Raw genomic sequence first — 22,361 nt, forward strand, 5'->3', positions numbered from 1 at the left:
CAGTATATTATCCACAGAATACATATCCCGAATTTTTACTTATGCGAGGGTTCACATTGCGGATGTCTGCGTTGAGGAAAGAGAGAGCTTGTCTTCACTTGTATACTATAGCACTGCGTAAGTGAGAGTGGGTGTTTATGGAGGATAAATGACATAGTTGAGTGATGAGTAATTGGCTTAGCAGGACCTTACAAACTCACTCCAGAGTTGTAAGCTTTCGGGACCAAGAGGGAGAGAAGGTTTTCACAGGTTTCCGAGTTATCAGAATGTCGTGTCATTTAATATATTAATTTGAAGGAAAAAGAAATAAAAATAAAAAACACATCTGCTACATGGAAAAGGTGACAAGATCGTCAGTTCACTTTTATAATCAGCTAGGCCTTCCCCCATAACAAATATAACACGACTTGTCTCCATTTACACTCACTTTGCACGCACTACAGAATCCTTTACGTTTCAAGAAATTTCGCTTTAAAATCGTCACAAATATTTTTGACAATTCTCAGCCGGTTTCTAAACAGCTCGGGAAGTACTTTCGAGAAGTCTTTCGAAGTTTGCGCGACGTTGTCATGGCGATTTAATAATTTGCCGCCGGCGTGACCTGGGACCGAAAGTGCCCTCGAGCGAAATAGAGCCTCTGCGAAGTCTTAAAGCATTTGAGAACCTAGAATGTTTCCGGGTGCTTATTCCTGAAGGTAAACAATCGATAGCATACTTTGGTTGCCATCGCCCTATTCATTCCTGCTTTGATTCAAAGAGCAAAGATATCGTGTGAAAATTTCGTGAGCAGAATCGAGTGGAGCCATGATATGAACTGACGGCAACAAGCGGCAATATACACGACTTCGTCATGATTTCGAAGCATCTTTTCTGTATTCTTGTCTTCTTCATTAACTTGAACTGCATTCCTGCTAGCGAAACTTACAAGTCTATCATGTGGGATCCCGAGAATCCGTCGTAAGTAAGATTTTTCTTGCGTGTGTGTTTGTATGTTGGTTGGCTTAAAGCTGTGATAAGCTGAAAAGCGATCATTTTGTAGACGGTACAGTATTGTGTAACCTCGATTTTTTAGTCCATATGGCGTCGATGAGGTGTTATTAATATTCTTTATTCTGAAAATTTATCATCGCTTTCATTCCATCGTGTTAAGCTTGCTTCTTATTGTTTTGTTCTAATCTTTGCGTTTGCAGTTGTCGTATTTTCCTTGTTATAGACTCATTCAGGATATTAGGTGTTTCACGACGAAGCTCAAGCTTAAGCTTATATTTTTTAAAGCTTGTATTACAGACCAGAGAGAGGTTATCGTGTTTCGACCTTGTTTAAACACGTCTCTCTAGGAAGTTTTCACAGAGTTTCACTTTCGCGGAAATTTCCTGAGAATCCCTATATGCACTTTTCTTCAATATTCAGCTGTCAGTTGTTGAATGAGATTATACCTGACCAAGGTTTTTACAGGAATCAGTCAAGTACTTTTTATGGAGGTTGTTTATTATGTGTCCTGTTTATTATTAATTAGAGCCATTAACAGATTCTTGAATTTTTATCGACGAAATGTCTTCTATTATTTTTCTCCAAAATCAAGATGCAAGAGAGAAACTAAGATAATTTAACAGCGTGCGCGCTAGTCCTACCTAATTCCTATTGAGCCATCAGCGTATATAGCGTGTGCACTTTCAATTTAGCTGCAAAATGTCCGTCAAGTTTAGTGCAAGTTCCTTTTTTTACGTTTTGGTAAGGTGAAGATTATTCTGAACAATTCAAACCCTACTTTGAGCCTTTGACTTTTGCTGAGCCAAGATGTCTCCTTAAACTTGAATATTTTGACTTTGTTTGTCTACATTTTCATTGAGTATTTTTGACTTTGTTTGCCTGCATTTTCATTATAATTAATTCGAAGCGAATTTTTTAGAAACCAAGTGAAGCGTTTTCGTCCAACCGTTGCTCAACTGATTGTGGCGTGTTAGGATCCTAATTATATAATGATCTTTGTTTTCCTTCACCATAAATATATGCGTTGTGAGAACTTTGTAGTCAATCACAAATGGAACATGTTGTAGAGCTCAATATGTTGTTGCCATGTTATAAATGAATTGGTTCATGCTTTTAGCTGTGTTGCTCGAGGCGATAGCCGTGAACAACTCTAGCTTCTCGACTAGTGCTCTCCAAACTTCCTGCGTTCATCCATAACTCCATATACGCACGCTTAGCATGAACCAATTCTTTACTGTATTCTCTGTCGTCCAGTGTACAAATGAGAAGCATTTTTTTTGAAAGAACTTAAAATCAGCTGCATACTATTTGTCATTTGAGCTTGTTGAAGATATTCATAAGTCTTTGTAAAGGGAACAGAAGTGCGCCCAGACTAGCTGATGATCTAGCTATTAAATCAATAGATTATGCACGGTGTATGTCAATTATGGAAACAGAGGGAAATACGTCAATCATTCAAACCACAGTCTCTTTCAATGACTTAATGCACAACTGATTTCCAAGTTAATCACACTTACGAAATCAGTGAAGTGCTGCAGTTTTGGAAATCAGTTACAATGAGGCCTAAAAATGAGCTGTGGTTTCTGTAATCGCTCAAGCGCTTGAATGACACTTATAGGAAATTGTTTCACACTAAGAAAGGACGACCAGGGGGGCATTCAGAAAATTACTAATATTGGTTGGTGGCACTAGCCCTGGTGAAATGTAATTTCAAAAGTAGCATGTTTAAATTCATGAAATTTGTTTCACAATTTTTGAGGTCCTTTTTTATTTGACTCCTGATTGTCTTGGTTCTAACCAAGCATGAATATTTATTCGTGCTTCAGAACTTGTGTTTGCTTCCTTGTTCACTGGTTTCAGTTGGGTGCGAGCAAATTTTGTTGCACCATCCATTAATTCTTTTCTTTAAACTGACACAAAATGTAAAATGAATGAAATTATAGAGGCATATGTGCCAGTTGAAGACATGGGGGAAGTCTCCATGAAACCAATGAAAAAACTGTAAAAAGTGTTATTTGGACAACAGTTAAATGAGACAGCTTAAGCAAACCATGATGGCTATGGCAACGAGAATGTCACCAAACCACAGGTTTAATGAGTAGAACAATGGCTGTTCATGTGCGTACTAAATCTTTGCACAATTTCTTTTCCGTCCTCTGCACAGCAACAGAGAGAAATGACCAAGTTCTACGTATTTTGGAGAGCACGAGTGATGGTGGCAATTTTTTTATATTTTCATTTGGAATTGAATGCTGGCATTAAATATTTAGCTTGAGCAATTAGTTCTCAGAGACCAGTAGGCACTCTGAACAGATCTAGACCATTGCAAAATAATTTTGGAGGGAAAATGTAAATACGTATTTTACTAGGCATTATCCTCAGACAGGGTCGCCATTGTCATGGCTTAGGCTCTCTTGTTACATGTACACAAACCACAGATAGAGGAGTGTTTGAATTAAGACTAAATAAATGTGATAACATTATGCTGTTCATTAGCAAGGCTATGTGCACACTGTTCCTTGTTATTGTCAGTTTGGCATCCATTCTGCAACAAGACTGCTAATACATGTACAGTGTGCATGTAATAATTTCACAAATCTCATTAGTACAGTGGAACCCAAATTAGAGCTGACTTGCTTTAACTTTTTTAAACACAGGGTTCGTACAGGTCCTGGAAAACCTGGAAAGTCCTGGAATTTTATTGTGGCAATTTCCAGGACTGGAAAGTCCTGGAAAAGGGCTACTGGTCCTGAAAAGTTCTGGAAATCTTTTAAACTCAAGTAAAAAATATGAAATGTATGACAGACAGTAAGGAGAATTAACATTAAGATCTTGGGAGTGAAAGGGTTAATGTGAATTTTAGAGTCCTGGAAAAATCAATCTGAGTCCTGGAAAAGTCCTGGAAAAGTCCTGGAAATTTGTTTCTGAAAAAGGGTACGAACCCTGTAAACAGGAAGTACATGTAAATGTGTTGGGTGGAATCTCTCCTTTTGGGTGCCTTCATTATACAGACATCTCAGTCTATATTGTTAACAGTATATTAATATGTACAATGTACATTATACAGTACCGCTCAAAAGTAAGTTACCACCTCTCGTCTCGTTTCTCGTGAGACGAGAGTCTCGTCTCGAGAGATGAGACTCTCGTCTCGCGAGAACCATTGAAGCGTATATTTTGGAATGAATTACAAGCAATTAGCTTGCGAGAAAACGATTAAATTCTCGCGACGCGGTGAAGTTTACCCCGCGAGAGCATCTGGTTTTGCAGGCTCTTGTTTCACACGCCACTTCAAGGGAGCCAACTTTAACTTACAAGCGAAAAACTTAAATGAAAGTGATGAAAAACGAACGGCAAAGACGTTCGCCGAAACTCGAGTTCGGCGGTCGCTTTAATTATTTCATTGCAGCGTGTTGACTTTGCGTAAATATGAACGACAGCTTTTAAGTGGAAACTTGCTTCGTAAGACCCAATACTATCATCGCAAATGAAGAAACTGAATGGAAACATTGCTTTTTATTCTCAAATCAAGACGTTGGTGAAAGTGCTTGAGCAATCGATGAGTAAAGTGTCAATAGTTTACGGATTATTTTTAGTCCGTAACGCAGTGAATTTGCATAAGTGTGCATGTCCTTTGAACTCGCTTTTGAATCGTAAAACCGTTGTTTTCATCCATAAAATTGAATGTAATCAGTCATAAAAATCGAAATATTAACCACCGGAAAGAGAACTTCGGTAAATCTGTACATGTTTCGTCTGACAGCGAGAAAGGAAGTGAATTTTTGATTACATAACAAATCGAAAACGTGACTTTGACTTTATGTACGCGTCGTTTGCTAAAACAAGAAGATCTGTTAGATCTTATAACCGCGCTTTAAAAATTTAACGGTTCGCTTAGCACTACCGTCGGAACGCAGTGCACATTCCAAAGTAGTCATTGATGATTCTTTTCTTACTGTAGACATCACATCACTTGATCAACACAAACTGTATTATTGCACGATCAGTGGTAGCCGTTGACAAATCTCCGATGACGTAATGGTCTTAATCTAGAACTTTCTTCGGGATATGTATGGGCTTGAACGATATGAACGACACAATAATAACACTATTAACAACAGCTTTCTTTCTTAAAAATCATGATTAAATTTAATTGGTGTTTTCCACGAGTAAAGGGCTAGCAAAGTAGTCACACAAGTTATATAATTTAATAATAAAACTCTATCCCGACTGATGTATCGATTTTGGTCACTCCAGTGACCACAGATTGAAAACGTGACAGAAAATTGGCGTTACTTTTGATTCTCACCAAATTTGTCATATCCCCCCCACGGGAGAATTTTGTTAACTTAGCTAATTTAGTATGGAAGCCACCGTAATGGCGGTCACCGTCGACGAAATGTTTATTTGCTCAAAATTGGGGCAAAATCTTTCGGAGATGGAAGTCAAGACATTTGTAACGATACAGAAAGTAATTTGGGGCCGGTTGCTGGCTTTTAAGGCTGAATTTATCCAGAAGTAAGCTGTATTTTCGTTTTCGTGCCGAAAGCCATGCGATGAAATATTATCGGCTTGTTCTGCTGTCTTGTTCTGTTTTTCTCTTGGTATTTTTTGTAGCCCGTCGAGGCCAGTATTTCGTCTAAATCAGTTGAAAAAAGTTCAAAAGAGATGTTCCCATTCAAGTTTAAGCTCTCAGGCGATAATTCTGGAGTTTTTTGGCCGAAACGTCGGCTTTGTTGTGTTCGTGTTTTTCGGTTGCTATGGGCGACCGTGGCTTCCTTTGTTAGGTCAAGTCTGGGGAGTGAGGTCACAAAAAAATTCTAATTAATTCTGGTTTTGTTCGATTTCGCTGAAATTTTAACATGATAAAGCTGGATTGTTAAGGAATAGATTTACCGTCTGCCGATGTGTGGTAGCTATTAACGCTGAAGTGTTATATCACTTCGAAGTCAGGGTTTTGAAGAGATTTTTTTGCAACGTGTGGGTTCGGCGTGATTTTGTAATCGGAGGTTTCGGTTGACCCCGAAGGAAAAAATATCCAGAAAAGGTCATTTCATCGACGATTCAAAGGAATATAAATATGTATATGTTCCGAGCTAAATTTCTGCTGAAAAAATATAATTTTTGACGAGCGCTGGGTTTTTAATTTTTTCCTGCGAAAGATGAGATTTATTAATGTTTCAACAGCTTTTTGCGAGTAAACATCACAGGTTGCGTGACTCAAAATTTGGCCGAGTGGAAGCTTGGGTCTGCTCGCACAGAAGTCGAAAAAAAAAAAACCACAGGTAAACCATGAACCGCGCTCGGCCCATGGCTGCGCGGTTAATAACAATCGCACGTGGTAGAAGTGTTCAAAGAATTGGAACGTGAAATGGAACGCAGAAGACATCAGTTTGAATACTGAAAGTTATGTTGATCTTAATTTCCTTGTTAAACGCGCTCACCAAGAGAGACAAAGTCTGTTGAGCGATTGATGGAAAGATTGCGATCCTTTGGTCAAATTAGTTGTGTTGATGTTGAACTCGCCTACATGTACATCGATCGATAAAAGGCTTTCGGAGAACCCTACAAACAAAGAGAAACGTTTAAAAAATGAAATGGCTTTATAGAGTTTTTAATAGCAAATGCTGCGAGATAAGCTGTGTCACAGAACTTGCTTAACTGCAAAGTTAGCAACGCGCGTTGATCAGTGATCGAAACACGGTTATGAAAATTGTGAACCGCTCGAAGGCCAAGAATGGTCCTGAACGGTCCGTGTTTGCTTTTAAACATGTCACTGTTAACCTGTCTTTCATGTATACAGCACCTTTCTACTGAAGTGAAGTTAATGATTTCATAAATCGCATGAACGATATGTTTTCGATTGAAAACTGAAAAATTTGCGGCGTATATATTCACAGATACCATTCTCAAACCATGTGGGTTGAAAATTTCTGGAGTTACATCTTTTATGAACGTGGTAAACATGGGAAATCCGGCGCCGGCGCTCGCAAGCGAAGCTTCGTCAGATCGCGCAAAGTTTCGCTGTGTTGTTGCTGCATTGTTTGCTTCACAATAGGCTATTAAAATCTCGCGAGAAGTTCAGGCAACCGTACTTACAGTTTTTTAAAGCTCTCGCGAGACGAGAGTCTCGTCTCGCGAGACGAAAGTCTCGTCTCTCGAGACGAGAGTCGCGTCTTGCGAGACGAGATTCTCGTCTCGCGAGACGAGATTCTCGTCTTGCGAGAAGGTGGTAACTTACTTTTGAGCGGTACTGTAGTTCTAGACAAACCAGAATTCATATCATGATCTCAGCTTCTTTATTTTGTACCTGAAATGTCCACTAAAATATCCCAAAAATAACTTCTCACAAATTTTGGAAGGGTCATGTTTGCTTTCTCTGGCACTCCAAACTTCCAGCTAGCATTTATGGCAAGCAAGAAGCTCACCATCAAGTTCCTGATCCACAGTGTCTTTTGGTTATCAATATTGGAAAGAAAGATCTTGGTGCAAGGACTTTTTCAGCCACTTGAATGTCAGAAATAGAATAAAATTTTAATTTATAGACTGATGATAAAAATATCACTTTAAACATCCTTCAAACGTGATAATGATGAAGACCTTTCAATGTATTTTGAAGTGTTTTGATGACCTTGGCTTTTTGGGTGCACTTGCATGCATTGAAAAAGACGTTTTCCCAGTGAAGCACTTGAATATTTGTTACCTGTGGTGCAACCGAAATAAAGGAAATTGCCGTTTGTGATATAGGTTCAGAGTTACAAGTGTTTACCTTCATCTGATGTGACAAGGAAAAGAAAACAATATGTGCTAGTCAGTTGATCTAAACTGAGATGGAGGCAGGCAAACCTCAAGGAAGTCTTTAATATCAAATTCCCAGTGTGGATGAATTTTTTTTGTGACAATTTTATGTGCATCTTGGAAGGAACAATGTCTCCTAATATTTTCCCTTTTTGTTAACTCCTATATAAGATTAATTTTAGCAATTTCCAGATAATTATAATTTAATAACAATACAATTCATTATACAGATGGCTCATATCACACAAAGTGATTTTTAGCTCCTACTGTTTATTTCATATTATGGCTGTAGGTACGATGTAGTTTTTGTCAAAATGTATTTTGTAAGTTTTCGAATTCATGAAGGTCCTAAACTACATTCTTAGGTGTTTGTGAAACTGAAAAAGAGTGTTCTACGTGTTCTTGATATGAACTCAAAGTTCATTTAGAACCACAGAATTATATTGATCATGTGAACAGGCATCGGTAAATTGTTTTGAACACATGGGACATATCATAATTGTTCTCTTTTCTGCAATGTAATTTTTAATATTATTTTAATATTAAAATTATCTTAATTTATCTTTTGCCATGCCTTCTAATAATTCTATCAGGTGTGTTTAATATAAATTTCTAGATGTAAATTTTGAATGCACATGCAATGTGACAGTTGAACCCTGCTATTTGGAATTCTGATAAATGTAGTTCCAAATAGCAGGGCTCAAAATAACTGGGTTAACATTAAAATATGAAAGTAACAAAAAACTATAGCTAATAAATGTGTACAATCGTCATGATGGAATGCATTTTTTATTGACTAGGGGAAATTGGTCTGAGTTTGAAATAACAGGGAATTTGAAATTACCGAGTTTCAATTAGTGGGGTTCAACTGTACATGCAGGTACAGATACCTAATCTACAGGTATCTGATTATGTTAATTTTCCAGTCTTTTTTGATTGCCCATGGCCACAGATCTCTCTTTGATTAAGGGCATTAAACTACCTATTAAAACATGTGTAACTTGTCATTTTGATGTCATTACTTTATGCCAGTTACTATCAAGTGTTAAACTAGCTTTTTAAAGAACAAAATTATGAAAACATTCACCAGACAACTGAAAAGTAGCTTATTCAATTTGCTAATAAATTCATTTTTGTACTTTCCATGGCTTTCTTCTCTTTATAGATTTATTGTTGGAAATTCCGACTGCCCCTACAAGTACAAGCGTCTGAAAATCCGTTCTTCATCAAAAATACAATTTATTTGTCCAAATGTTGCCACTGTCCTGCGGACAACTTCAGAAGAAGTTTCAAAAACAAACAAGTTTGAAAACCTCTGGCTATTGTACAACAAAGACAGCTTTGATAAATGCGACACAACGCTAGATGAAAACGTTACTCAGCCTGCCCTCCGTTGCAACGAGCCAACACAGCTGCAATTTCATTCTATTACATTTCAGCGCTTTGCAGCCACCCCAGGCGAGCCTGAATTCAAAAGAGGACATTCCTATTACATTATCGGTGAGTGACAACAAAACAATTAAGTAGTTAATTATAAACTAGGTATGAAAATTGAAAATTAGATGATTCCACAGAGCATTTGAGCAATAATGGCAAAAATTAAGTTACCAAATAAACCTCATGCCATGGTAATATTTTGAACACAGTTCATGTAGTGTGATCGTCCAGGTGAGGGTAGTTCTGAAAAGAACTGTAGTTGGTGACTGATGCTTCGATAACGTGGGCCGAAGTCATCTTCAGAGTCAAGTGAATAATTATATTTTGAACACAGTTAAGAGGAGTGCACCGTGACTTAAGCTCTCAAGCTGACCCAGTGAGAGAAAATTGAACTTGAGGTTATCCATATTTCAGTGAAAACATACATTTTGCCTCAGTTGAAAACTTAGTAACACATGGATTAAGCATTCTTACGAGGTTTGACATTAATTTTCTCGAGAACGCTTGAGAATTTAATCGCAGGGTCACTTAGAGAAATGAACTAAAGTGAGATGTTTTAAAAACTATTTCAAACGTTACCTTGCTATGTCTTGAGTAGATTTTTAGTACATAATTTTTGCAGTTATTGCTCGAACTTTGAGTGGAATCTGTCTTAAATATCTTTTCAGAGGAAATTTTGCCCGTCGTAAATACAAAAAGGGGTTTCATTAGCATTTTCAGCCGGAGGGTAGCTGGTTTTCACGGGCAAGCAAAACTTTTTGAACTTCATTGTAAGGAGAACTTTTCTCTAGATTGTCAAGCCAGGCTGGCAAAATCATCCATATTGGCCAGTGTCTGGCTCTTAATGACACCCCTGAGAAAATGAATTGCAGTGGAACCTCTGGTTGCAACCACCTCTCATAAGTGACCAGTTCTCCAAACTACCAAAAGTTTCCCAGTCAAATCACTATATTTGGAACCTCTTGTAAGCGACATCCTCTTGTAAGTGACTGCAGCCACTTTAAGAGTTAAAATTTTGAAATTTTCTTTTGTTTTTAACCTCCCGTAAGCAACCACCTGACAGATAATGAAGTGAAAGTTGGTCAATACGGTGTTGTAACATTATCGCATTCCTAGGTGCTACATGTACAAGAGAAGGAAATTTCTCAGTGGGAAGAGCTGGATTTTTTTTCTTGAAATTGACTTTTTGCATGAGTAAAACTTTGAGAATTGAAAGAAAAATGTATACCATATGTGACCCTCCACGGGAAAGTAGGGAAAAAGGTGAACGCACGGGCACGCGTGTGATGACACGGCACGCTAAGCGTGTCACCTATCTCTCAGATATGCGCATATGTAACAAGCAAAACAAAGAGTGTCACGGTAGATATTGTTTTGCATGCTAAAGCTTTTGTCCAAAGCAGTGAGCTGTTTGACACGCTTATGTGCGAAAAGACACGCGTGTGAAAAGACACGCGTGCGATATAGCACGCGTGCGTCAAGACAAGCTTCCCAAAACAGCCACCTTTCCGATTCGAACCTTTCAACGTGACGAAACTTACTTTTCCTGGTACGAGTCGAGAAATACATGGTAGACAACATATGTTTTTCATTTGTTTATTATTATAAAATGAACACACACAAGTTTACTTCACTTACTTCCCGGAGGGCGTACAAGGTTCTTACGATTGATGAAGTGGACTCGTCGCCTCGAGTGACGGTGTTGCATGTCAACCTGTTTCACCTGTTGGACTGTAATTTCAAGTTGTAAGAGACGTGTATAAAATGAAAATAAAAACCCACGAGACCTCGAGACCTCGAGACCTCGAGACTCAAAAAACTTAGCTTGGTAGGGTCTTGACTTTGCGACCATGGTCCAGACCTCTTGCAGGTAACCTCGCTCCCAGGGTCCTCACTCGTTGCTTAGTTACAACACCAAAAGCCGTTGTTGTCGTTGTTTAGTCTTCTTAAAAGTAAATCATGGAGAACACACAAGGTCACGAATTTCCCTGCTTTCTGTCACGAGAAAACGATTTAGAGTCTGTTGAAGAAGAATATTTCAATCCTAGACTAGCTGAGGAAGAATTTAATGAAGACGAGGACTTTTCTGACGACAGCAGCGATGATGAGACTGGCTTCGACATTGACTTCGAGTTTTCTGAATTGGACTCATCTGATCGATCGAGAGTGGAGACATTTATTCGCAAAACATGTGGATGTACCCTTGGTGTCGAAGAAAAGCCACGCAGCTCAACTTTTCTACTGGAGGACATTATTGACTGCAGAAACAACTGTGCGGAACTTGAATCATCTGAACTGGATTTAGTAATTCTAGGAATAGTTCAAAGTGCCATAAACTGTGATGAAGTCAGCAGCTCGGGAAGAAAAGAGACAAAGCGGCAGCGGACCAGGGTAACTCTCTCTTTTCACGCACACCGAATCTGTCTTAAAACTTTTTTGTTCATGCATCATCTGCACAAGACCCGATTTTACAGTTTGGTCAAACATTACCGAAAGAATGGACTAACACTTCGAACGCACGGAAATACGAAACGGAAGGGAGAACAATAAAAGCGTGAGGATTTCGAAAAGTTGAGGGTCATAAAATCGGAACGGGATAGAGAATCGTGTGTGTGACAGTGCGCCTATGAATTCTTAATCCCGTAACGATTATCCGTGTCCGGCAGTCAAAATTAGTTTTTTGTTAAATTTCAGTCAATAACATCAAACTCTTGTTTATATGGCTGAAAACTTCAGAATTTCCACCGTAATGTGAATTTTTGTGAGCCCAGCAACCGGACCGTACCAGTATTAATGAACAAATGAACCGCTTTTTTGTAGTTTAGGCCTAAAAAGTACTCCGGTTATCCTGAACAGCACTTCGGTTAGCCTGAATAGCTCTCCGGTTAGCCTGTTTACGGCTAGCTTTCAATAATGCTAAGGTTAACGCTGTATATAAAATTTTCGAAAGCTGTTAGCTGGTGTTGTCATAGCCTGCGAAAACAGCGGTCCTTCTTCGCTCCCGGCCCGAGTGGCGTCCTTCTTGCGAAACGCCACTTGGGCCGGAAGTGAAGGAGGCTGTTTTCGCAGGCTAGTGTTGTCATGAGTATTGCTTGCCATGCGGGCGTCCCGTGTTCAATTCTTCCTGGGGTCGCCTGTCACAGTGTTCTTTTTACGTTGTTTTACTTCATAGAAAAATTTCTCACAGCTGGTCATTGAGTCTATTTCAAACCTTGTCTGGCTGCCGGACACATTATCGTCGAATAGCTTGAACTTTTTCCCCCAGATCCCCACCCAGCTCTTGTTTGGCTACGCAAATACTGGGACCGAAGGCTATGTTGTCAACATGGCGAACAAAACGTTAATCATATCGACAACAGTCTACAACGTTGGTGGCACAAAATTTTGCTTCAGTTTCTGCCGAGTAAATACTGCATGTTTACTCACTTATTTGAATTCCTCACATGTCATCTGAAATCACTAATGTTTATTTTCAATAAATTGAGAGCACTGCTGAAAGAGAGAGCTGATTTCGCAAACGTAGGACCCATGACCACAAATAAAGATTTTCTATCGTCAACTTTGAGTATGATACTCGTTGAAAAGCACTGGAATCGCTGAAAATCTGCGAGGAGAAGTTGCTTGTTTCCATCGTTTGCTTTTACGGCCGCCGCAGCATAACTCGGGTGTCAGCCAAGCTAAACTTGTTACTGATTGTTGACATGAAAGAATGGTGAGTTGAACGTTAGTTCTTCAACGCGGTTAGCATGTCATTTTGCACAGTTGAAAAATGCATGCTATTTGACTCACTGGCGTGCCATTTCACATGGTACGGAGCTAGACACACTTCATTGTTCGCTGAGACACGCGACTTTTGTTTCTACAGTGCGATAGTAACAAAGGAAAAATTTTAATGAGGCGTGCCTTCTGACACACTGCTCGGAAGACGGTGTGTCATTTGACACACTGTCAATTGTTTAGCGTGTCATTTTAGCGTGCCCGTGCGTTCACCTTTTTCCCTGTTTTCCCATGGAGGGTCACATATGCTAATGAGGCAAAATTTTGACAATATGGTCGAAGCTCTCATAAGTGACCACCTCCCCTAAACAGCCACCTAAGCTTGACTTTTTGAGTGGTTACATACTGGGGGTTCAACTGTATATGTACATGGTTTCAGGGAGTCTTCCAGAAAATAAGTAAAAAAAAAAAAAATCAAAAAGGTGTGGGAAATGCTCTGAAAATTAGGTCAAAACATTGGCAAATTTAATACAGGATGTCTTATATCATACAGCTGCCAGTGAATCCCACATTCTAATACTGGTTCCTACAGAATATCTACAAAATTGTATTGTCTGATAAATTACTAAGTTTAATTCAAAAATGGTCTGGGGCTCATAAAGTTTTAAAACATATTTTCTTGACTCCCTTACTGACACAGCATTTTATATTGTTGTTTCAGCAACTTCTGATGGAAAATCTTCGAACATTAATGCCACAAGTGGAGGCCACTGTAATGACACTGGCAAAAACGTTTCCATGAAAATTGAAGTTTATGTTTGCAATGAAACAGACCAGGTTGAAGGTAAGAGCATGTGTATCAACCAGCACCCTGACTGACAAGTAATTCTCAAGGATACACGGTTCGAAAAACTTGAATTCCAGCTTGGCTTTGGATGATTAGCTCTTAAATTTTGCTTGCCCTGGGCAAGTCGTAGTTTGCTCTTTTAATGATTTAGTTGGCAGAGACTTGCCTGAGCCCTTGCCCATCAGGCAAGTGAGAATGAAAAGGTACTTGCCCAGAAGGGAAATCTACTTGTCCCAGGCAACTCAGTGGACTGCCCTTTTTTTGAGCCCTGATACATGCAAATACCATATAGCCAGTGTATATACACATGCATGCCACTAGTAAGATATGTTATATGTGAGAGTTCACATTGCAAGGAGTGGGGCTGGGAAAAATCATCTGCAGTGCAGCTGATGAAGTGAAGCACTCAGGCACAAAATCCAGTGCCAGTTGTACAGCAGAATATTGATTTTGTACGTCTACATGTAAAGTCAAGTCTCTTTAAAAAAACATTAGGTTTTCAATGCAGAAAGCAAGTGTGGTAATGGTGTGCATGCATGGGAGTTTATATGGAAAAAAAAGAATGAAATTGAATTATTATATGGCTTGTGTTTGTAGTCTATATAATGCGCATTCTGATTGGCGAACTCTAGGGCATTATTCTCCTGTAATGCCCACAGGCTGATTATGGGCCTGTAAAGACAAAGCAAATTGCCATATAATAAACAACTTGTTAACTGGAAATGTTCAATCTTTGAGGGAAAATCTCAAACCTCGTCCTTGCCATATTGACCTCCCTATCCCTTGGTCATTACACACAGTCTCGGTTTGAGATTTTCCCATAAAGACCTCACTATAGGTTAATAAGTAGTTATGATAGATGTACAGTATACTATATACCTAGTAATTAATCTGATAACCCCTCTCTTCTTGTTGTTGTTGTTGTTGTTTTTTTCATTCTTTTCGACCACCTTTCTAATTTATTTACTTTTTCCTAATTTTCTACAGTAATCTATTTTAATTATTAATAAAAACATCTGTTATTAGATCTTAATAGACTGGCCCGCCTACATGTAGCCTAGACTACACTGTAGACTAGCTATCCCTGGGCCAGTCTAACTGAATAAATGTAAATTGAGCAACAAAACTAAAAGATTGATTGAAGATTGATTGATTCAAAGGAGTTCAAGATTATTAAGCTTGTAATGATATTTCCTTGGTTTGTAAAATCCTTGCTTCATGGAAGACATCAGGTTCAATGTTCTCCCAAGGTGTTACTTTAAGCAACAACAACAAAAACAATCTTTATTTGTGCTGTTACATGTAGATTTACCTACAGCTGTATAAGAAAAATAAATTGAAACAGACCCAGGTTTGATATTGGCAGATATATGAGAGCTGACTACAGCCACTTACTAGTCAGGCAAGTGGGCCCTGCAAAAAAAAGTAAATAAAATCAAGGGAAAATGTGGAAGAAATGGGACACCCATACAAGCATCCAAACACACACAATAAAAAATAATTAGCAATGGCTGTTCACTTAAAATGAAATTAAAATAATTTCAAGTACAAAATGAAGTGCAGTTCATCTTACCTACTGTAAATCTGTAATTCAGTCTCATTTACTTACTTTCGTATGTTTGTTTTGGCTGTAGACACAATGTGTGAAAATGGTGTTGGTGAACTGACATGCCCAGGTGACACTTTCTCAAGCTCATCCTTGTCCACACCCACGCCCTCTACTCCACATGTTACAATGTCATCTACACCCTTTGAGGCAACCACAACCCAGATACCCACACCCACAACAGTGACAACAACTTCTACAGCTTCGGCAATAGCAACAGAGGAACCTCATGAAACAACATTAGAAACAGCGGTAGAACAAGGAGCACGGGGGGCTCAGAAGGGTGATTCAAATGGAGACAGTGAAAGTAAGCATTCTTAATACTTCAAAAGTGGATAGCATACAAAGTAGTTCAGGGTTGATTTGTTGTTAACTATGCCTCTTTGTACATAATATTTAATTATACCTCTAGTGTAACAAAACATTACCGGTATCTTGTGAATCATTCCTGATGGGGCATGGATTGTGCAACTCGCTTTCATACTGCCCTTGAAATCAAGGTGTTCTGCATTTAAGGAATTCAAAAGACAATTAAAAATATTACATAATTTTCAATAAGTTTCCAAATTTAGGTAAAGTGGCTTTAATGGTTCTGGGTGGTGGACTCCAGATAAAGAGGTTTTACTTAACATATATCCCCATATATAGTCCCTCTCACCTCCTAGTGGCATAGAATGGTCACTTGTGAACTGTCAGGGCATGTGGATAACCTGTTCTGGACTAATTTCCCACCAAATGGAACTAGGAATACAGTCAAACCTGTATATAATGGTCACCCTCGGGAAATCACTGGGTAACCATTTTATACAGGGTGACAGCTATATACACATCAACTTAACGGTAGATAGAAGGGCGTGATTTTAATTCATGAAGTCGTTTGGTGACTGTAATATACAGGGTGACCGCTATATACAGGGCCATTATATACAGGTTTGACTGTACTCTAAATAGTCATTAGAACTGACAGTGTGGGCCTTGTGTGGCCCTTAGAAGAAAAGTACAACCGATGAATAATAATACTAGACTAAATTATGGAAAAATAATGTGCCAAAAGTGGATGTTGAGGGGAAGTGGGAGGGGGGCTCCAAAGGGAAAATAACTCTCCCTCCCCTCCAATCTGGAGAAGTCCCTTCTTCGCTTCAGACACTTCTCTTACCCCCTTACTTTTGAGCAGTTCAGGATTTCACACTGCTGGCAAGGGTGTGGAGAACTTTCATTTCAAATCCCTTGGGTCGAGAGGCCATGCTTCTGTGAAATTCAATTTAATATGAAGCTAACCTATTTTCCTTTTTCAACTTTTCTCTTGCAGCAGTTTGGATGGTTACAGCATGCATATTCATGGTCCTCAGTGTTGCAATTGTCATCGCCATGATTTGGTATATCTTTTTTTTCGGGTAAGTATTTGAAGAGAATTGAATACCATCCTGAAAATCACTGAGCGAACTTTTACTGTAGGATGGTCAGGGAGGTTTGGCCTGGGTTGTTTGAAAGGTGGATAATGCTATCCACAGGATAAATCACTATCCAGTGGATAGTGCACTTTGTTTTTTTAACACTTATCCCCTGGATAGCAATTTATCTGGTGGATAGCATTATCCAGCCTTCAAACAACCAGGGCCTGATGTTTAGCACTGGATGGCAGGGGTATTGTTCTGAGTTAGAGCCGCGGCATAATTGTGTTGTGTTGTGTACTCTCACAGTGCCTTTCTTCATGTACCATGTGCTGTATTAATAGCTCCCAACATATTCAATGCAAATTCAGTGCAGTCTTGTCCAAGCATTTCGTTAGTTAGGGAGCAGGGTGAAGAACTTACATGTAAGGCGACCTTACAAAAAACTAGTGGGGAAGAGGGTGGCCATATGGCAAAAATACTTTGAATAACATTGTCACTTGATCTTACTGCATGTAAACTCCAAATTTGCAACCAGAAAAAATGTAGTTATGTTTCTGCTAGGGCACAAGATAAAAGTCGGTTTTGTTCATAAATTTGCAATAAAATTCCCTTTTTGTTTGTCAGATCACATATGATACTCGAATATTCATCATGATGGCTTATTTTCTTGTAGAAAAAAGAAGGGGTGCCAATATGAGCCAAGAAAAGTTACACCAGATCATCAATATGGCAGGAAGAATCCTGCTTTCAAACATAATCATGAAGGCTTTGCTGAATCAGAAACTGGAAGTCAGATTCCTGACAAAGAAGGCGGCGTTGTCATATATAATAAAGAAGTGTTTTACAATAAGGATGATGGAGGTGAGAATGACAATAAAAATCTACCAGTCTAAATGAATTTAATATTCGTCTGTTATCGCATGATTATTTCCATTCCTGTGACATAGACTTCAAAACTATTCTAGATTAATACCAGTAGATACTAAAGTTAAAGCGCACATGCTGATGAATTGAGATCACTGAGCCTCTAAGCAAGTTCTCTTCCAAGAGCTGTCAAGAGAGCTTGTTTTCACGCTACACCAACAGGGATTGGCTTGTTTTCTTTGACTGGCCATCATTTACGTCCATAATTGTATCTATAACAAAATCCTCGATCGTGATTGGTACTCCGCGCGCCTATTTGTCACGCAATCGGCGCCCGATCACATGGGTGTCACATGGGAGTTACACGTATCCAATTGGAACTTTTTGTAATTGGATACCCACGTGATTCGCACGTCAATTAATGGCTTCCTTCGCAATGTTCCAAAACTTTATTTCCTACAGTTTTCAAACCTTATGAAAAGTTCTACAGACGTTTTCGCGCAAAAGAAGTTCTCATAAGACAATTTTATTCCAAAATTTGTTATAGATACGATTAGTTAGTAATTGGACCTCCTGGAGTAATCGTGCTCGTAGTTTCAAATCGGTCTTACGCTTCGTGCTCGTCCGATTTTGAAATTACTCGCGCGATTACAGCCTGAATTGTACTCCACTCGGTCCAGTTACTAATGCAAATTATACCAACATGTAAAAGTTGGCAGCTTGCCCTTGGGATTAGTCCCTGCAGGATTCTTTAGTAGTGTTACAGCGGAACACATGGGGACAAGTCACAAAGACCAGTTTCCTTTTGATGTGCTGACCTTTAGTTTGAGTACCCAATGCTCCAGGAAATTGCTGCTTGATCAATTCAAACCAGTGCGATGTCGTGTGATAAGTTGCGAGGGCAAAATTGATGTCCCAGTAACAAGATTGGCTTATGAAAATGTGTAGTTTACACAGAGAGACATGTTCATAACGTAGGCAAAATTTACAGGGGCAAGAATGCAGTACATGATCATTTGTTTATCATTCATACAGTACCTTGAGTCATCTTCAAGTTTGAATCATTTTTTGTTCTCAATCTCTCAGACAGTACAATAGAATGAGCACTAGAGGAGAGATTTGTTTCTATTGTTGTTAAGTACAGTGTAATAATTTAGACATTTTTTTAGGCTCGAATGCTTGAATTCTAGAAAAGAATATATACTACTTTTTATCCAAAACGTTCACAAAAAGAATGTGGACAAAGTTGAAGAATCAGTCTTTATCACGCTTGTCTGGGATTTCTTTGAAATACGTTTAGTACCATACAGATCGTGGTCCATATTTTCATAGAAGTAATGATACTATTGAAAGAAATTAATTTATCCAGTAGGAAACAATGTTCATTGATTCATGGGTGAGAGTGCTCCCTTAATTAGATGATATACAGGCGGCCATACTTTCCAAATATTATTATTTCTCATGTAATAGAGAGGTTAAGCATGACGTTTACAGCAAACGGCAAACGGCAAAAATGAAACTTTTGCCGTCTCTCTTCAGCTGTGTGTACAGTAGAGTGAAATTATTTGTATTTGCAGTGAATAGTAGGAGGCGTTATGCTATTTTTGTGTGCTTTATTTACGGATTATAAGAAAAGAACTCAAAGTCAGAAGTTATCATCGCCGTTTGCCGTCCGCCGTCTGCCGTCTGCCGTTAACGTCATGCTTAACCTCTCTATTATTTCATGAACACAACCCTTACTACACGAGAAAACATTTCAATCCAGTTTGTCTATCGTTTGCGTAGTAAAGGACCAGGGAGAAAAATCGAGTGTTCCCTTGTTCCGGTAAGGGAACACGGAAAAAAATCGAGATTACATTCCTGAGATAACCCTCAGCTGGGTTGAGTTGTTTGAAAGCCGGTTAACGCTAACCCAGGGGTAAAAGTTATCTGAAGTATTTTTTTCTGTATAAAAATGTTTTTCAATGTTTAGGTTTGTGTAGTTTGAGATTATTTAGACTCAAAACTGGAGGACAAACGATATAGGCTGAAAACCTCACCGAAAAGTTACAAAACTGAAATCAAAATGTTCTCTAATCCTGGGTTAGCTTAATCGGGCTTTGAACAACTCGGCCCAGGATTGTAATGTGTTAACCTGTGAGAAGGATAAATAGAAAATTATCGGAGAAAGATAGTGGCAACAGCAGAGAATTTTATTGTATGAAGTATTTTGAAAGGATATTCAACATGTATGGAATTGAATATTAAATATTATTATAGTAATTAGAGCAGTTTTCACTGGAGTGCCGCCGGAAAAGTAATAGGTCTTGCATTACAGCACGCCACACGATTGGCTGAAAGAACTCGCGCCAATTTTCACCAATCAAACCAATCATGACTCGTTCGCACGCGTTTTCCCGCGCTTCTCGTCAGCTACGTTTATTTACTTCGAGTTTTGATTGGTTCACTGGATTGGCTTCCCTGCTAGCAGAGGCTCTTTTCCTGGTGTTCTCCCGTCAGCGAACACCAGGAAAAGAGCGTCTGCTAACAGGGAATGGATTAGCTAGAGTGATAACTTTGCTTCTGGTTTTACGAGACTCGATTAAAAACTGCTCTATTCAATTTGAGCAAATGTTAATGGATAGAAGGGTGTTGTGTAGAAAACGAAGACTTTGATTCAGTACTATAAGTTTTCATTACGGTCCAATTCAAAGTTAATGGATTTGCTCAAATTTTAATAGCAACAGATCAGATTAAGTTATAATATAGCTAAAGATATCACTGGTTTTAACAGGCGATAGAAGTTATTTTCTTAGATAGTAGATTTCACTGTCACACCCGCGATTTGAGTTAGGCAGCTGCATTTGAGTTTTGACATATTCGGTATTTGTCGACTTAAGGCACGTGACAAAAGATTTTGCTGACCAAATCAGAGGGATCCCGGATGTGCAATACAGGTATTGTAAGAAGTGTATAGTCGTATTACTTATTTTAATAATTTTTTTATATACGTATATGTTGCCTGAATTACATATGTCACAGTACATGTGAATCCCTCAGATTTGATCCGTAGAGTCTTCGGTAAATTAGTCTATGTCAAGATTTTTCATGCTGTAATCTGTCGCGCCATTTTACCCATCTTTCCAAATGTCAACTACAGCGAAGTCTTCGCTACATTTGCATTAATTGCTGATAGATCTTGTTAGAGTTGTCTTGGATGATATAAAATACAAATTTGCATCGTAGTGCTTTTGAAGCAAATGTAAATAATTACCTATGTACAAAAATAAACGACTTTTCTTGAAACTTGTCTTCACAATTCTGCGATCATCGGGAAGCTTGCCGTTGTCCAATTTTAAACTTGGGATAATTTTTCTAAACTCAGGGACTCTTGTCAACGCCGCGTCTCGACCCCAGGTCTTGCCTTGCCTTATTGTTGCTTATTTTCGCGAGACTTCGGAAGTTTTTGAAAATTGCGAACTTAAAGACCCGCGAAAAAAAGGTTTTCGCGAAAATTTAATGCCTTGTTGCTGATGAAGGGGGAGTCAGCTCTTCCCCCGCCCCCTCCCCACTGGTCCATTTGAGGAAACTTAGGTGGTCCTTCAGCCGCAAGAGCAAATACGGACGGTGTCACGTACTCTGTATAGCTCTGCTTTGTTGCAAAGGAACATGCTAAACTGTTTTCAATTTCGTTTTGTTATATAATTTTGTTCAGTGTCATCGGAAACTATTGCTATATGGAAAATTAAAATCAGTTGAGCCAGTTTTGAGACTAACTGTCAGTGATGTGACAATTTTCGCGAAAGTTAGCCCCTTTTGACGTATTTTTCTGCCCAAATCGCAAAATTTGAGTCCAGCGAAATATATGCCCGTTCCAGTTTCGCGAAATTAAGTTCCCCCGGATGTGAGTGGCAATGTAAGGTACGTTATAGAGCTTTATGCATGCTGAGAACCTAGGCACGCAATGCGAGCAAACGCTGATTTTCGGCGTGGGGACTTTCTTCCTTTAGTCGTAGAATTTTTGAATAAAATATATATCTGTTGCTGTGGGTTAAACTAGAGGGAATTTAAAATTAGAGGCCTTGCGGTGTTTTCTCTTGGTCATAGCTTCTCGTGGAACTGAATTTGTCTAAGAAGTTAAAATTGGTTTGATCCTACTCAGACGTCAATTCACCGAGTTGCAGTATACTGATTAACTAACATGCCACCTAGAGTGAGTTACAATTCTCCTAGATAAGTCATGGTAGATCTGACCTGACCTGCAAAACATGATGTCTGTTTGTGTTCTCTGCCCTAGATTCCACAGAGTTTGAGAGACTTAATTCACCATCTTGTTCACGATCCAAAGTGTGTTTTTTAAATCGTTTTTTTTTTTGTCACTCGACAACCCTCGAAAAACAAGAGGAAATGCACATCCCAAAGCAAAACGGCATTTTAGACCAAAAACGTATTTTTGAAAGGTTTCGGCAGACAAACGTCGTCAAGGTTAGTCACAATTCGAAGCTATCTTTTAGTGTCAGGAGAGGTTCTTAATATCGTCAAAAGCCTTGAATTTTTTTCTCTCTTGACTTGTCCTTTGGCGTTCAAGTTCTCAAGAAAAACAAATTAAGAAACGGAATGGTTCAGAAGAGCTGGAAACTTGAATGCACTTGTGGTAAAAGAGAACCGCTTTTTGAAAAAAGCCCAGTTTTTATCCGTTTTTATCCGTCTTTATCCGTCATGCGAATTTTTT

The 22,361-nt window shown here is 38.8% G+C and overlaps 1 protein-coding gene across 2 annotated transcripts; it reads left to right on the plus strand.

Annotated features, from left to right (window-relative positions):
• Window positions 1-627: 627 nt before the first annotated feature.
• LOC145499350 (uncharacterized) lies at window positions 628-20,935 on the plus strand. 2 transcript variants are annotated; one of them, XM_081478859.1, is made up of 7 exons: window positions 628-957; window positions 8,951-9,285; window positions 13,661-13,783; window positions 15,421-15,699; window positions 16,702-16,786; window positions 17,460-17,647; window positions 18,737-20,935. In XM_081478859.1, the coding sequence occupies exons 1-7, from the start codon at window positions 851-853 to the stop codon at window positions 18,751-18,753; spliced, it is 1,134 nt and encodes a 377-aa protein (XP_081334985.1). In that variant the 5' UTR covers window positions 628-850; the 3' UTR covers window positions 18,754-20,935. The 2 variants fall into 2 exon arrangements, with proteins under 2 accessions (XP_081334985.1, XP_081334984.1); XM_081478858.1 differs by having other exon boundaries at window positions 630-957; window positions 17,460-20,935.
• The last annotated feature ends 1,426 nt before the right edge of the window (window positions 20,936-22,361 follow it).

This window comes from Orbicella franksi, chromosome 10 (assembly GCF_964199315.1).
Source record: "Orbicella franksi chromosome 10, jaOrbFran1.1, whole genome shotgun sequence".
NCBI lineage: Eukaryota > Metazoa > Cnidaria > Anthozoa > Scleractinia > Merulinidae > Orbicella > Orbicella franksi.

What these genes read in the sequence shown, in the direction of transcription:
- LOC145499350 (XM_081478858.1), top strand. Translation starts at nt 851, where the DNA reads ATGATTTCGAAGCATCTTTTCTGTATTCTTGTCTTCTTCATTAACTTG. An exon ending in TGGGATCCCGAGAATCCGTC is followed by an intron (nt 958 to 8,950) that starts GTAAGTAAGATT and finishes TTCTCTTTATAG; the next exon opens with ATTTATTGTTGGAAATTCCG. An exon ending in TGAAACAGACCAGGTTGAAG is followed by an intron (nt 13,784 to 15,420) that starts GTAAGAGCATGT and finishes TTTTGGCTGTAG; the next exon opens with ACACAATGTGTGAAAATGGT.